At 57.4% G+C, this 13,366-nt stretch overlaps 2 protein-coding genes across 3 annotated transcripts; both read left to right on the forward strand.

The window, feature by feature from the left end:
* The first annotated feature begins 2,124 nt into the window (after positions 1 to 2,124).
* RPS14 (ribosomal protein S14) lies at positions 2,125 to 5,138 on the forward strand. The gene is made up of 5 exons (XM_064387388.1): positions 2,125 to 2,413; positions 3,567 to 3,717; positions 3,985 to 4,146; positions 4,322 to 4,398; positions 5,030 to 5,138. The coding sequence occupies exons 2-5, from the start codon at positions 3,569 to 3,571 to the stop codon at positions 5,095 to 5,097; spliced, it is 456 nt and encodes a 151-aa protein (XP_064243458.1). The 5' UTR covers positions 2,125 to 2,413; positions 3,567 to 3,568; the 3' UTR covers positions 5,098 to 5,138.
* A 4,087-nt stretch (positions 5,139 to 9,225) lies between these two features.
* CD74 (CD74 molecule) lies at positions 9,226 to 13,216 on the forward strand. 2 transcript variants are annotated; one of them, XM_064387605.1, is made up of 9 exons: positions 9,226 to 9,382; positions 10,493 to 10,668; positions 10,791 to 10,882; positions 10,971 to 11,024; positions 11,206 to 11,301; positions 11,534 to 11,624; positions 11,975 to 12,163; positions 12,421 to 12,513; positions 12,618 to 13,216. In XM_064387605.1, the coding sequence occupies exons 1-9, from the start codon at positions 9,312 to 9,314 to the stop codon at positions 12,623 to 12,625; spliced, it is 870 nt and encodes a 289-aa protein (XP_064243675.1). In that variant the 5' UTR covers positions 9,226 to 9,311; the 3' UTR covers positions 12,626 to 13,216. The 2 variants fall into 2 exon arrangements, with proteins under 2 accessions (XP_064243675.1, XP_064243676.1); XM_064387606.1 differs by lacking the exon at positions 11,975 to 12,163.
* The last annotated feature ends 150 nt before the right edge of the window (positions 13,217 to 13,366 follow it).

Raw genomic sequence — 13,366 nt, forward strand, 5'->3', positions numbered from 1 at the left:
TCATTTCTGGCACTAACCCCACAGTGGCCTGAGCATCCTTCCCCGCCAGGCTGGAGGACGCAATCCTTGCAGCCCCTGCTGGAAGCCCCTCCCTTCCCATCCCAGCCAGGGAATGCTCTCAGCGCTGTCCTCAGCAGCAGGACAGCCTGGCTGGAGCTGGCATTCGAGCCCCAGGAACATTTTGCAGGGCAGGCAGCTCCCTTGCAGACACACCAGAACCAGTGCAAGGCAAAGTGAAAGGGAAGAATGTGTCCCGGGGAGTGGAGAAAGCTCCATCCTGCCCAGAGGCTGAGGGACTGGGAGCACTCTGTCTCCCAGCAGCCTCGGGGCTGAGGGCAGCACAGAATTTTGAACCAGTGGGTTAATTCTTTTAGCAGCTCATATGGTTTTTTCAGCCTGTTGCCCATATGAGGAGGCCTGTCTCTCTGCCTCTGGCTTGCATCTGTTCCAGGGGAATATCCATAGGCTCGTAGAGTCCTCTTGGAGGATTGTCACAGGCAGAGCTGCACTCGTGGCTCCGTGGGGACAAACCCAGCCTGCCTGGCTGCCCGTGCCCCCCTCACCATCCCCAGGCTCCTCCTCAGGCCGGGCACCCACAGCACACGTGCCCTGACACAGGCTGACCTCTGCAGCCCTCCCTGCTGCTCACTCTTTCCTTCCCCTTTCCTCCAAATCCGGCCACAGCCGCTGGCACTGCAGCTCCCGGCTGGAATTACAGCAGCTCTGCCAGTGTGCATTTTAAAAGCCTCTCCAAAAATATTCAAGCAGGAATATCCCTGATGCAGTGGCAAAAGTGTATTGAGCACAGGAGCAAGTGAAGGTGTTCCATGGGGTCAAGACTGGGGTTACAGTGGCATCCCTGAGCACAGAGAGCTTTCCCAGGGAAAAATCCCATCGCGGGTGGGGGCGGTGCAGGGGGACAGGGAGCCTTAAAGAACAAACCTCTTTTCCCTGGTGGCAGCCCAGAGGTTTGCATCCTGGAATGCTTGGCCAGAGAAAGGAAAAAGTATGGGAAATCTGGATGAGCAACATGGGCAAGTGGATGCCACCCTAAAAACACACAGCACCCCACAGCTGCAGAGGAGATGGACGGGAGAAGGGAGGCAGAAGTTTCTGTCAGGCCAGCACCAAATACTCTCAGCCATGCAGAGGTGCTGGACCCTCCCTGCAGATGTTTCCAGGCCTTTGGAAAGTGCTGTTATAAGGAGCCTCCCTTGTCCAGCTGCTTCTCCTCCACCAGCCCAGCTCTGAGCACAGTCTGGGCGCAGATCTGAAGTCTGTCGGGCGTTCCCACGTAGGGACCATGGGGTGCTCCTCCTCTGTCACTCACCCCAGCCCATGTGGCTCAGAGCTCTGTTTCCCAGAGGCAGCTCAGCACCAGGTGAAGCAGCTGGAAGCAGGGCAGGATCATGCCCTGGAAGCATCTCATCAGCACTGTAAACTCAATTTCATTGTGCCTCTGTTCCGAAGCTTTTTGGTGTTCCCCATCCTTACTCTCCTGAGCACTTTTAAGATCACTTGGAAACAGAAAATACTGCCTTGTTGGACCACCTTTATGTCAAAATTTACAAATTGACATTCTCTTTGTCGAGGTGGAACTAACCTCGCCCATCACAGCTCAGGGAGGTGTTCCTGCACCATGGCTCACGGTTCACAGCTGCAGTCTCTGCTTCTCCCATCAGCTAACAGAGCTCCTGAGAGACTCACCGGGACTGAAACCTCTCCCATCAGCTCCCTGACAAAAATAGGCCACTTGCACATATTAAACCACCACATACATCCTCTTGAGGGTGAATTCCCCAATACCTCCTCGCAGCCAGGGCTCCGGCCTGAGCTCGGGGCAGGGACAAGCAGCTGCCTGGAGACCCCCAGGACCCTCACCGTGCTCAGCCCCCTGAGGGGAGCGAGGGGGAAAGGCCCGCGGCCCATCCTGGCTCTAGCTGAGGCGGGGCAGAGCCGGCTGCAGCGGCGTAGCCGGGGGGAAGCAGGATGCTTGCTGGAATTGCACCTATTTCCCTCCAGTTGTTTTTAAAGCGGTTCGTTTCCAAAGCTCTCCCGGGCCGGCTCCGTCCGGAGCGCAAACACCCGCCGACCCCGCCGCCATCTTGGGGAGGGGCGCGGGGGGAGGCCGCCGCCATCTTGGGGAGGTCGGGCCGCGGGAGAACTGTGTGGAGGGAGAGGCGGCCGCGCCATCCCGGGACACCGGCCCGGCCTCGGGACACCGGCCCGGCCTCGGGACAGACGGCCACGGTTTGGCCCGGCCCGGGGGGTGCGGGACTGCGACCGGCACACAGCCCCGCGCCTGCGGCAGCGGACACGCCGCCTCCCGCCATCCCTTCCGGGTGAGGCGGTGACCCCCGCCCCCTGAGCCCGCCGCTTCCTTTCCGCGGCGGCCGCCGGAGCAGACGGGCAGGTGAGTGCGGGCCGCGCCGCATCCGCCGCCATCCGCCCGCCCGCGGCTCCCCGCGGCCTCCGCGCCCGCCGCCCGCCCTCGCGGGGCCGGGGCTGCGCGGGGCAGCGCGCTCGGCGCGGGGGAGCCGCGCTCGGCGGAGCGGGGCCGCGGGCCGCGGGAGCCGCGGGCTGGAGTAGCGCAGCGCCCGGCTGGGGCTGCTGGGCCCCGGGCCGGCCCTGCCGCGGGCCCTGAGCGGTCAGGGCCGCGGTGAAACGCGGCGCGTTCGGAGCTCGGAGCGCGGTGCGGGCGGTACAGCGTGTGCTGCGTGTTCCGCGTCGGCCTCGCTGGGCTGGGGGAGCGAGTGGAGCCCGTGCGCCATGGATGTGTCGGGGAGGGGATGTGTGCTGTGGAAGCGGCCGCGCAGGCACTGATGTAAATCGATGTTACGGTGCTCGGGGCAGTTGGCGGAGAGCGCACGGGCAGGGTGATCGTGGTTGTGTTGGGGTTGGGTGCCTCGGTGCAGTGCCGGACATTCCCTTGTGCAGGGCCCCGGCTGTAGCAGGAGTCGGGCAGGAGAGGGCAATAGGGAACCGTGCCCTGTTTCTGTGCTTGGGAGCGGATGCGCAGGATCCCCGGCCATCAAACCGAGCACAGCCGAGTGCTGCCCCTGCTGTCTGCCATCACTGGGTGCGGGCTTCGGGGGCAGGAGACTTAGCTGGGCTAGTCCCAAGGATGTGGTAGGGAGACCAATAATATGGAAAAACCCAAGCTGGTACTTAAAAGATCTGCGTACCTAGGGCTTACTGACAATAGTGGGTCTGTGTAATTGGTTTGGTGTTTTCTTTCCATAAACCCATATAAACAAGGGGAAATGCTCAGCATTGCTATTATCAAGGAAATGAGCTCCCTTGGAGCTGTGGTGGGACTTGGGGACATCAGCTGCCATGAAGTGCAGCAGGAGAGATTTCACCAAACAGCTGTGGGTGATGACCTGTGTGCCAGGATACAGCAAAGCTGGGAATTATGGGGTTTCTGAGAAATGGACCTGTGTTTTGCCAGTGGTAACTAATTTTTCCTTGCTTGGTAAAAGGTTGAAACAGCAGGAATTTCATAAAATTCTTCAACAATTCTGAGAAACTACCAACGCTCATACATCTCTTTTGTTGTTGTTCAGAAATGGCTCCTCGTAAGGGCAAGGAGAAGAAGGAAGAGCAGGTCATCAGCTTGGGACCCCAGGTTGCTGAAGGAGAGAATGTGTTTGGGGTCTGCCACATCTTTGCCTCCTTCAATGACACTTTTGTCCACGTGACTGATCTGTCTGGCAAGTGAGTATGGGACAGGCATCACCTCACTGCACACCCAGCTCCTTCGGGTGTGAAAGCAGAAACTGGGTTTGGCAGGAGGTTCCACCAAATCCTTGCGTTTCTGCTGAGCTTCGTGCATGGTGCATGTACATGAACTGGGGGGCTTGGTGAGCTCTTCTGATCGAGGTGGTGTTCAGGGTAATGGGTGGCTTATTGGGAGTAACAGGTTCTGGCCTGGGGGAAGAACAAGGAATGGCTTTCTTTTAACATCACCTTTTCCTTCTGTAGGGAAACCATCTGCCGCGTGACCGGTGGCATGAAGGTGAAGGCAGACAGAGATGAGTCCTCTCCCTACGCAGCCATGCTGGCAGCCCAGGACGTTGCCCAGAGGTGCAAGGAGCTGGGCATCACTGCCCTGCACATCAAGCTGCGTGCAACTGGGGGCAACAGGTACAGCAGGAGGGCTGGGCACTGGAGAGGACATGGCTGTGGGGGCTGAGGGTGAACGGGTGTGGAACACAAGGTTTGGCATGGGGGAAGTGTGGCTTTCATGTTCCTGGCTGTTTGTAAACTGTGTTCAGCTTCTGGGTCATTAAAGGGGTTGTTGGTTCTGGCTCTCTTCCAGGACCAAGACTCCTGGACCTGGTGCCCAGTCAGCCCTGAGAGCTCTGGCCCGCTCCGGAATGAAGATCGGCCGCATTGGTGAGTGAGGAAGGAAGGGATTGTTTAGTGAAATGAGCTTTGTGGGCATCTGTGCTGCTTGATCTTAACTTTGGGGTTTTCTCCATGGCCAGTTAGATGGCACCAGTGAAAGGATTCCATGTAAACAGATTCTTAAATTGACCAGTAGGTGGTGAGAGCAGCACTCGGAACTCAGGTTTCTGTGTGCTGGGCAAACCCCAGCTTGGAGCAGGATGCTGCTGCTCCTCTGATGTCATCTGGCTGTTCTGTCACCTAAAAATACCTTGTTGATCTCGGTGATTCAGTAATAATGGAGTTCTCCAGCTGTAGGGAGAGTCCTGAACTTTGTGGGGAAGTCACAAGATGCACTGGTGGTGGTTGTGCTGAAAATTCTTCGAACATCCTGTGTTTCTTTTGAATTCATTTGGCTGCTTGATTTAAGTGGGATGGGAGATGGGAATTTTTGCTTGCAAAGTGTTAAAGCCCTGGGTACCCAGCCTGTGGCAAGTTCCCAAATACCTTCACAGAGAGTTCCCTCTGCACATGTGCAGCTCCTGTGGCGTCCAGCTGCTGAGGTGTTGGGTGATGGTTGTGCCCAGGTTTCTGGGGTGCCTCTGTGGGGGTAACTGTGCTCTGGATTTTCTCCCTGCAGAGGATGTCACCCCCATCCCCTCCGACAGCACTCGCAGGAAGGGTGGTCGCCGTGGACGTCGTCTGTAACCAGTGCAGCACCTTCTGTTATTAAAGCTCTCTTAAACCTCGGTTTAGCTCTGTGTTTTCTTATTGGGGTGTGCTCAGGAGCCAAGGGCCTTCAGTTCATTCCATCCACAGATGGTTTGTGCTCTGGAGCCGGGCCTGTGGCTTCGGGGGGAACCAGGCTGGTTGATCCAAAGCCACAGGGGTCTTGGGCTTCATACAGTAAAAGCTGCTTTTAAAATGAGTCATGACCTCTTGTATCTCCTGGAAAACAAAGCTGGGCTGGGAATGAGCAACTGCTGCTGGGCTTTCTGCAAAATGTTGCTTAATGCATCACTTCCCCTTTCTGTGGAAAAAGTCCTCTCTCTGGATATCTGTTCCTAAGCCAGCATTTCCCTTGGCCCAGCCATAGTGTTTTATTTGTTGTTTTATATGTGGCCATGGAAAATGTTAGAATAAACTTCCCTTACTGTCTTAAACATGCACCATTTGCCATTCAGATCACTGTTTTCCTGTACTTAAAGTGGTGGTTGAAGTCCTTCTGGAGAAAGTGCCAAAAATGTGAAACCAGAAGCAGCTCAGCCAACGCGGAGCTGAAGGAGGAGGCAGGACAGAGGAGAGAGCAGGGAATGGGACACTGTTACCAATTTTTGATATGCTTTGATGGTTTTTGATAGGCTTTGCATGCAGTGAAAGCTGTTGCTGTTCTCCTTAGCCACGCAGGCACAGGGTGGGGTTTTCCTCCAAGGAATGGTGGGTGATTAAAAGGGCTCTAGTAAACAGGAGTGGGGCATGGCACAGTAGTGCAAGCAGGCAGGGTGGCAGGTTTCCTTCTGCTAGTGGGTTTTTAGTTTGTTGCAGTTTTGTTGGTTGGTTGGTTTTGGGTTTTTTTTGTTTTTTGTTGGTAATGTTTTTTACACCATGAAAAGCCACAGTTAGTACAAGATTGGATGTGGTACTCAGTGCCATGGTTTAGTTGAGGTGTTAGGGCTGGGTTGGACTTGATTATCTTAAAGGTCTCTTCCAGCCTAGGGATTCTGTGTGCTGCACCTGAGTTACTCTGTCCCAGGGGACATCACCATGGCTGTTTCATGGAGCACATCTGGGGAGAGCTCTACAGCAGAAATCCAAAACAGGACCTTTGCTGAAGCAAAAACTCAGCAGACTCGGTGCAGGGGGAGATGTTTCCACTCACTCCCTTTGCTGCCCACCCTGGTCCAGGCTGGTTCAGCCCTGCTGGTTTATACACCGGATGCAGAAAGGGGAAGGTGTCTGCTCCACAGGAAGGTGGATTTACTCTATTAACCCTTAATCCTTAGAAGCTGGAGCTGTGCAGGTGCACACAGGGCTGGCTGAGCTGAGTCACTGTGCACCCAGCCTGTGCCACGTGCTGCCCTGGCAGTGCTGTGCCATGGAAAGCTGGTGCCTGGGCTCACTGCACAATTAAAGGTAAAAATTGCTTTGATTTCTCAGCCGACCTGATGTCTTTAAAGCAGCTTCCTGTGTTGATGCATAACCCCAAAGAGGAAATGATGAATGAGGAAGAGAAAACCGAAGCCCCAGCAAAGGGCAGCTTCCTGGCCCATGTCCTGGGGCTTTCTGGAGGGAAAGGCCCTCCTGTCAGAGGGACATGGATGGGTCTCCTGGCTCTTGACAGTCCTTGGCCTGACCCACCTGGCTTGTCTTGAGTGACTCAGTGAGGAGTTGAATCACCTGCACCCCCTGTAGCTGTCGCTGGGCGATGGCTTCAGGGCTGTGTGAGTGGGGGGACACTCTGCCTGCCCACCCTGTGTCACCCCAGCAGGGATGCTCATCCTGTGGAGGGCAGGGGCTGTTCAGGGGCTGTGCTTCCTCCCCAGACACAGTCAGTGGCCACTGGTGAGCCCTGTGCTCAGCCTTTCTCCTCAGGTTTGCCCAGGGCTGATCCTGTGCTGCTGAGGGTGTCACCTCAGGGTCGGTGGAAATGTGTGTCTGTTCCCCAAACCTTTGTGTGGGGTCTGAGGGCTGAGAGACAAAGCCCAGCTGGAGATGAATGTCTTCCTGTGAATGCCCACTGGGTTATTACACCTCACTGCCTGAAATAATTGCTCTGCTGGCCTGGTCCTCATCAGAGTCCTGAAATCACTTCTTGCTCCAGATGGCTTTTTTCCCCAAAAAATACTTTCTGAGTTTTTGATGGGTAGCACCAAATACAAAGCCTTGGAGTAACAGGGAGGTGACAATTCATTGCCAGCCTCAGGCAATGGGAGAGTGAGGAAGGATCAGACAGGATGAAAGCTGCTCTCTGAAAAGTGTCTTTTTCTTCCCTGGAAAATCAATTCACAGACTGAGAGGATGTCACAGCCCTGGGCAGAAAGCTGTGTATGAAGCACTGAAGAGCTGACTGGAAATGTCTGTGTGTGCAGCAGGGGCTGACTTGGGGCTGGCATTGCTCCTCCAGGCTGGGGCTGGAGGGCTCAGCCTGCCTGGGAAGGGGCTGTTCCCCACCCCCAGCTTATCACCCACGGTTGTGGTTTGCACAGCTCCATGGAATCGCTGGGGTTTCGTTGTGAAGTTCCTGTTCAGATTTTCTCTGGTTCCCCTTGTGGCTGAGGCTGCTCACGGAATGCACCAGGAGCGTGCCTTGAGGCAGGGATTGTGGCCCAAAAATGAGCTGAGTGGGGCTGGGGCTGTGAGGAAAACCTGTGTGTTCCCCAAAAGTCCCAGTGCCCATGGGGGGAGAGGCAAAAAATGTATGGAAGGCTTTTGTGTTCCTTCTTTTTCCCTTCCTTTTTTCTTCCCCTTTTCTTACTTCTCTTTCTTCCCTTTTCTCTCAATCTCCTCTCCCTTTTTATTTTCTTTTCAAAGCCCTCTGACAGTTTCTAAACACAGCTTTGTTACAGGCCTGGGGTGAGGCTGATGGACACCCTGGGCTGGTGCTGTGTGAGCCCCTGGGTGCCCAGGCCTTTCTCAGCTGGCTTGCAGGGTAGGGACCTGGCTCCAGGCACCAAAACCCTGTGTGGGGCTGCAGTTTCCCACCTGGAAAGCAGGAGAATCATCCCACCACATTTTCTCCAGGAACAGCATCTGGAGCCCCCACCCTACCCCTGTGAGCGCTTTGAAACCATCCCTTTGTGTGCTCTCCCAGGGCTGTCCTGCCAGCTGGGAGCCTCGGGACTGAATCAGGAAATGAAATGGAGTCGCTGAAACCTGTCCCTGCTCGCCCCAGGGGGTTTGCCAGGTAACCCTGCTGCCTGGTTAGGTGGGGTTAGGTGGGACTTTCAACTCCACATTTGCAGTTTCACTTTTGGCTGAGCTCTGGCCGTGGTCGTGCTGAGTCCTAACGCTGGAGCCAGCTTGGTGCTGGGGTCAGTGTGACCCTCGGCCCAGCATGGACAGGGGGGTCTGTTACCCCTGGGCTGCTCTGGGACGTTGTGTAACACCTCAAAAACCAGCATTATGGGGTGCATGGCTGCTCCTGCCCATGTGGGGCTCTGGGGGGCTGGAGGCCCTCACTGCCCCACTCCCACTGGTGCCTTGGGATCGCTCACATTTAGGGGCTGTTCCTCCTCGCTTGGCTTTGGGGGTTCAGCCCCTGGAAGCTGCTGCAGGCAAAGCACAGAGGGTAATGCTGGCAGGAAGGAGGGCTTGAAAGCCCTTGATCCTTTAGTCACCACCCCCTCAGCCTGACAAGTGCTGGCCAAAAACCCCACACAGGGAGGGTCCAGAGTGCCCCTCAAGGAGGGCTTGAGCCCCCAAAAGTGCAGCTTTTCCTCCCCAGGGAGGAGGGTGTACCCTGGCACTGTGCCCCCACAGAAGGTCCTGCTCAGCTTTTGGTCGGGGGGTCCTCCCCATGGTGTCCCACCCCCCTGTCCCAGCTCTGCACCCCACTTCCTTCCTCACGTTTCCTCCACCGCCACCTCCCTTTTCTCACCTCCTGCCCCCCCAGGGGTACCAGAGCCTCCGGACCCATGGCACCGGTGTCACCAGCTGGGCACGGTGACCTCCTGGTGGCGTGGGGCGGGCAGTGAAGCCCCACTGAGCGGCCGTGGAGCTCACGGCTGTGTCCAGCATCATTTCTGAACTGGAGACCTCTGGAGCAAAGGTCTGCCTGACAACGAGTGATGCAAGTGCCAGCAGCCAATAGGAGTTTTTTTTTGGCTTCCCCCCCCCGGGTGTCAGGGCGGGGTGGGGACCCGAGGGTATTTCCAGAAGCCACCCTCGGGGTGCTCATTGTCTTCGGGGAGCCCAGCGGAGCCATGGCTGACGAGCAGCGGGACCTCATCTCCGACCGCGGCAGCGGCGTGCTCAGTGTTGGGGACACGCAGAGGTGCCACTGCTGGGGACACGGGGATGGGGCGCACGGGGAGGGCGAAGTGGGCACAGTGGGGACGTGGAGCAGGGGGGTATGGCGTGGTTGTGGGATGCAAGGGGGTACAGTCGGGTCAAGGGGGCACAGAGCGACTGTGGGGCAGGAGATGGGCGCAGGCTGTGGGAATGGGGCACGGTGGAGCCAAGAGGGTCATGGAAGGGTCTGTGCGGCAGGGCAGGGGCACGGGGTGCCTTGGGACGGGGGGAGCTGGGTGGCTGTGGATGGGAGGCGTGGGGCGGCAGCGGGAGGGGAACACGGGGCGGCTGTGGGACGGGGGATTGGGTGGCTGTGGCACTGGGAGGGCACGGGTGGCAGCGGGATCAAAGGGGTCACCGCGCTTTGGACAAGGCATGGCGGTGGGGCGGGCGGGCTCCCAGGGTGGGGCGCGGAGCCATGGCTCGAAGCTTTGGGGGGAACAGCGAGGCTGTGGGACAGGCAGGATGACGGCGTGGCCGTGGGGCAGGAGCGGACCCCGGACCCAAATGGCTTCACGGGGCTGCCCGCCATGTCCCAACTCGCCCCTATGGCCCCACCCCAACAGGGGGACACCCCGCCCAAAACTTGCAGCCAATGGGAATGCCCGGAGCGGTGACGTCACCAGTCGCCAGGCAGACTCCCGCGCGGCGCGTCCCGCTCGGGCCTTGTCCCTGGGGACAAGTGACAGGGTGGCCAGCGGGGCAGGGGCCGGCACTGCCTTTAAAAATTAAGTGCAGTCCGACATCCCCTGGGTCCTGTCCTCTGCCCCATGGACCAGCGAGATCGCAAGTGGCTTCATGGTCCCGCAAAAGGCGGTGCCCAGGGTGATGCTGTCCCCAAACCCCCTGGCAGTGCGCTGTCACGGGCCCTTCGCTCCCCTCCCGTGTCCCCACGTCCCCCGCCCCCACGGTGGGTTTCGCTTCCCGGTGTGGAGGGGTGCTGAGGTTTCACTTCTGCTCTCTGCAGCGGGGGAATTTGCATTTGTGTGGCTGCAAACCCCCGCCACAGGAGCGTCTGGGGCCGGCAGGGGATGACAGCAAGATGTCACCTCCTGCTCCGGCGTGCGGCTGACTCGCTGTCCCTGTGCCGCAGGTCCGCGCTGGGGCGCAAAGCCGCCTTCTCCACGCTCTCCATCCTGGTGGCCCTGCTCATCGCCGGCCAGGCTGTCACCATCTACTACGTGTACCAGCAGAGCGGGCAGATCAGCAAGCTGACCAAGACCTCCCAGAACCTGCAGCTGGAGGCTCTGCAGAGGAAGCTGCCTGCCAGTCAGTACCCCATGGGCACCAGAGTGCTGGGAGGTGGAGGGGGAGAAGGGAGGAATCCCTCCAGGACCCTCCTGGACCACCCAACCCGGCTGGGTCCCCTCACAGCTCTCCTTCCTCGGCAGATGCCAAGCCAGTGAATAAGATGAAGATGGCAAAGGCAAACACACCTCTGGTCATGAGTGTCCTGCATCCTGCATCCTTTGAGGACCTTTCGGTAAGAGAAGTCCACCACTGCCTGGCACTCCTGGTGCCCTCAGGCCTTGCTGCCGTGCTCACACTGCCCCTTTGCCTTTTCTCTTGAGGTCAATCCCCCTGCTAGCAACAAAACCGAGGACATAGTGAAGCACCTGCTGCTGGTAAGGCCCCCTGCTCCCCCCACCCCACAGCTGCCTCCTGCACTGCTCTGGGGTCTCGGGGTGCTCAGAGCTGCTGGGAGCTCTGACCCCCTGCACCATCTGTCTGGCTGATTCCAGCAGAATCCAACCCCCACCCCACACCTCATTTTTCCTTGCCCTCACTGTGGTGGTTGCTCTACAGCAAGCAGACCCCAGCAGGAAGTTCCCGGAGCTGAACAACAACCTGATGGACAACTTGAAGCACCTGAGAAGCACCATGAATCATATGGACTGGAAGGTCAGTGCTTGTCACTGCCGTCCTGTCCCACCTGCCTTCTGTCCAGGAGTGCTTTGGGAAGGGACATTTATCAGGATATACCACGTCTGGCTTTAGCCAGGCTTGGGCTGCTCCTGCCCAAAGGAAGGGGATGGTGTTCACCACCTTCCTGTCCAAGCCAGAGCTCATGACATGGCTCCCCTGGGGTGAACTTCCCCCTTACCCATTAATGTGCTGGGCCCTCTCATTGCAGGCCTTCGAGTCCTGGATGCACAAGTGGCTGCTCTTTGGTCTGGCCAACAACCCCAAGTCTGAGGACCGCAAGACAATCCCAGCAGAGAAAGGTACTGGGGATGGGACTGCTGAGCTGGGGACAGTCAGGGAGGTGTTGGCTTGGGGCATCTCACAAGGCTCCCAGCCCTCCCTCCAGTCACGGACCTATTTGTTCTGTGGGGAGCCCCTGTTTTGTGGCTGTTAGGACATCACAGAACATCTCTGCCTGTAGGGCGTTTGGGGTGAACAAAAGGCTGGAGCCCCACCCCAAATCCTCCACTCCTGGTTAGGCCAAGACCCTCAGAAAGGTCACTGAGCAGGGGCTTGTTCACCTTTAACTGTTTCTGGAGAGAATCTCCTGCTGAGGGGAAGGGCCTGGTGCCATGTCCCCTCTGTGTCCCCTCTGTTTCTGTTGCCCTAGTGCAAACTAAGTGCCAAGCAGAGGCCACTTTTGGGGATGATCAGCTGGGCCGCTTCCGCCCCCAGTGCGATGAGAACGGCGACTACCTGCCCAAGCAGTGCCATTTCTCCACCGGCTTCTGCTGGTGCTGCTACAAAAACGGCACCAAGATTGAGGGCACTGCCACTCGGGGAAAGCTGGACTGCCCCGGTAGGTTGCCAGGAGGGGACGGACAGGAAGGAGTGCATGGACTGCTTGGGAGTAGGGAGGAGAGCATCCAGGCTTCAGGGAGCACCCCTCACCCATCCAGTGCCAGTGTGTCAGGGCTGTAAGGGACCCCAAACCCCCCCTGGAGCTGAGGTGTGCAGTCAGGGCTTCCATGAGCCCCCCGCTGCCCTCAGAGGGATGGGGGTGGGTGATGGGGCAGCCCCAGGGCCCAGCAGCCACATCCTGCCCTCCCTTTGCAGGCACTGCTGCTCCCAGTGCTGCTGCTAGCACCGCGGATCCAGAGGAGATGATCTTCTCAGGGGTGGACATGCTCAAGCTGAACCCAAGCAAAGGTGAGTGCCCAAGTGTCCCCAGAGCCCTGGGAACTGCTGGAGAGGGGTTTTGGGAAGTCCTTGAGCTGTTTTTTTACTGACTACCTCCTCTTGTTCCCCCACAGAAGAGTAGAAGAGGATGCCAGCAGTTGCCTTCAGCATCCCTGCTCCTTCAGCTTCTGCCTTATTTTTAATTTTTCTGCTCTTATATTGCTTTTCCAAGGCAGTTAACAGTGGGCATCCCTGGGCACCCTTCCCCTACTGCAGAACATCAGCCAGGGCTGAGCTGCCACCACCATCAGAGATCCCTCAGAGGGTGGGTAGAGCAGGCTGGAAGATTATTTCAACCACCTCAGATCCATAAATCCTGTTCTCTTTGGCTCGACCTCCAACAGCACCCAGGCAGCAGTGCAGCTCACCCCTGCTGAAGAACTTAAGCTTCCTTAGACTGAACAAATATTAAAAGCAGCAAAATAACCCCCACCAGCTTCTTAACTGATCCCTGTAGGCTGGAGCCCTGTTAGGTTCCTGGAGTTAATGGGTTTTTATTGTGGAGCGCTCGGATTTGTACACAGAGATTCGCCTACAGCCTCAGCAGTGGGTAACCATGGGCAGAGGGGCTCCTGATTTTCCTGAATATATCTAATTGTTCCTTTATAAATGATCTCACAAGCTAATAATCTCAAATAAACTTTTGAATAAGAAAGCCTTGTAAGCAACTCCAGCAGAGCTTCGTGTGCTGTTTGCAGCTGTCATAAAGAAATGAAACTTAACAAAAAAGAGATAAAGAAAAATCTCTGCAGGCACTTGGACAGCTGCATCTCCAGCCAGGACTGGCCGTGTTCCTTGTCCCATGCCTGCCCCATCCCTTGTT

This window comes from Passer domesticus, chromosome 13 (genome assembly GCF_036417665.1).
Source record: "Passer domesticus isolate bPasDom1 chromosome 13, bPasDom1.hap1, whole genome shotgun sequence".
In the NCBI taxonomy this organism is placed as follows: domain Eukaryota; kingdom Metazoa; phylum Chordata; class Aves; order Passeriformes; family Passeridae; genus Passer; species Passer domesticus.

Excerpts from the sequence above, each read along its gene's own strand:
- CD74 (XM_064387605.1), top strand. The coding sequence starts at position 9,312 with ATGGCTGACGAGCAGCGGGACCTCATCTCCGACCGCGGCAGCGGCGTG. Across the intron at positions 11,025-11,205 it reads TAGTGAAGCACCTGCTGCTG|CAAGCAGACCCCAGCAGGAA; the intron begins GTAAGGCCCCCT and ends GTTGCTCTACAG. Across the intron at positions 12,164-12,420 it reads GGGAAAGCTGGACTGCCCCG|GCACTGCTGCTCCCAGTGCT; the intron begins GTAGGTTGCCAG and ends CTCCCTTTGCAG.
- RPS14 (XM_064387388.1), top strand. The coding sequence starts at position 3,569 with ATGGCTCCTCGTAAGGGCAAGGAGAAGAAGGAAGAGCAGGTCATCAGC. Across the intron at positions 4,147-4,321 it reads CGTGCAACTGGGGGCAACAG|GACCAAGACTCCTGGACCTG; the intron begins GTACAGCAGGAG and ends GCTCTCTTCCAG. Across the intron at positions 4,399-5,029 it reads AATGAAGATCGGCCGCATTG|AGGATGTCACCCCCATCCCC; the intron begins GTGAGTGAGGAA and ends TTCTCCCTGCAG.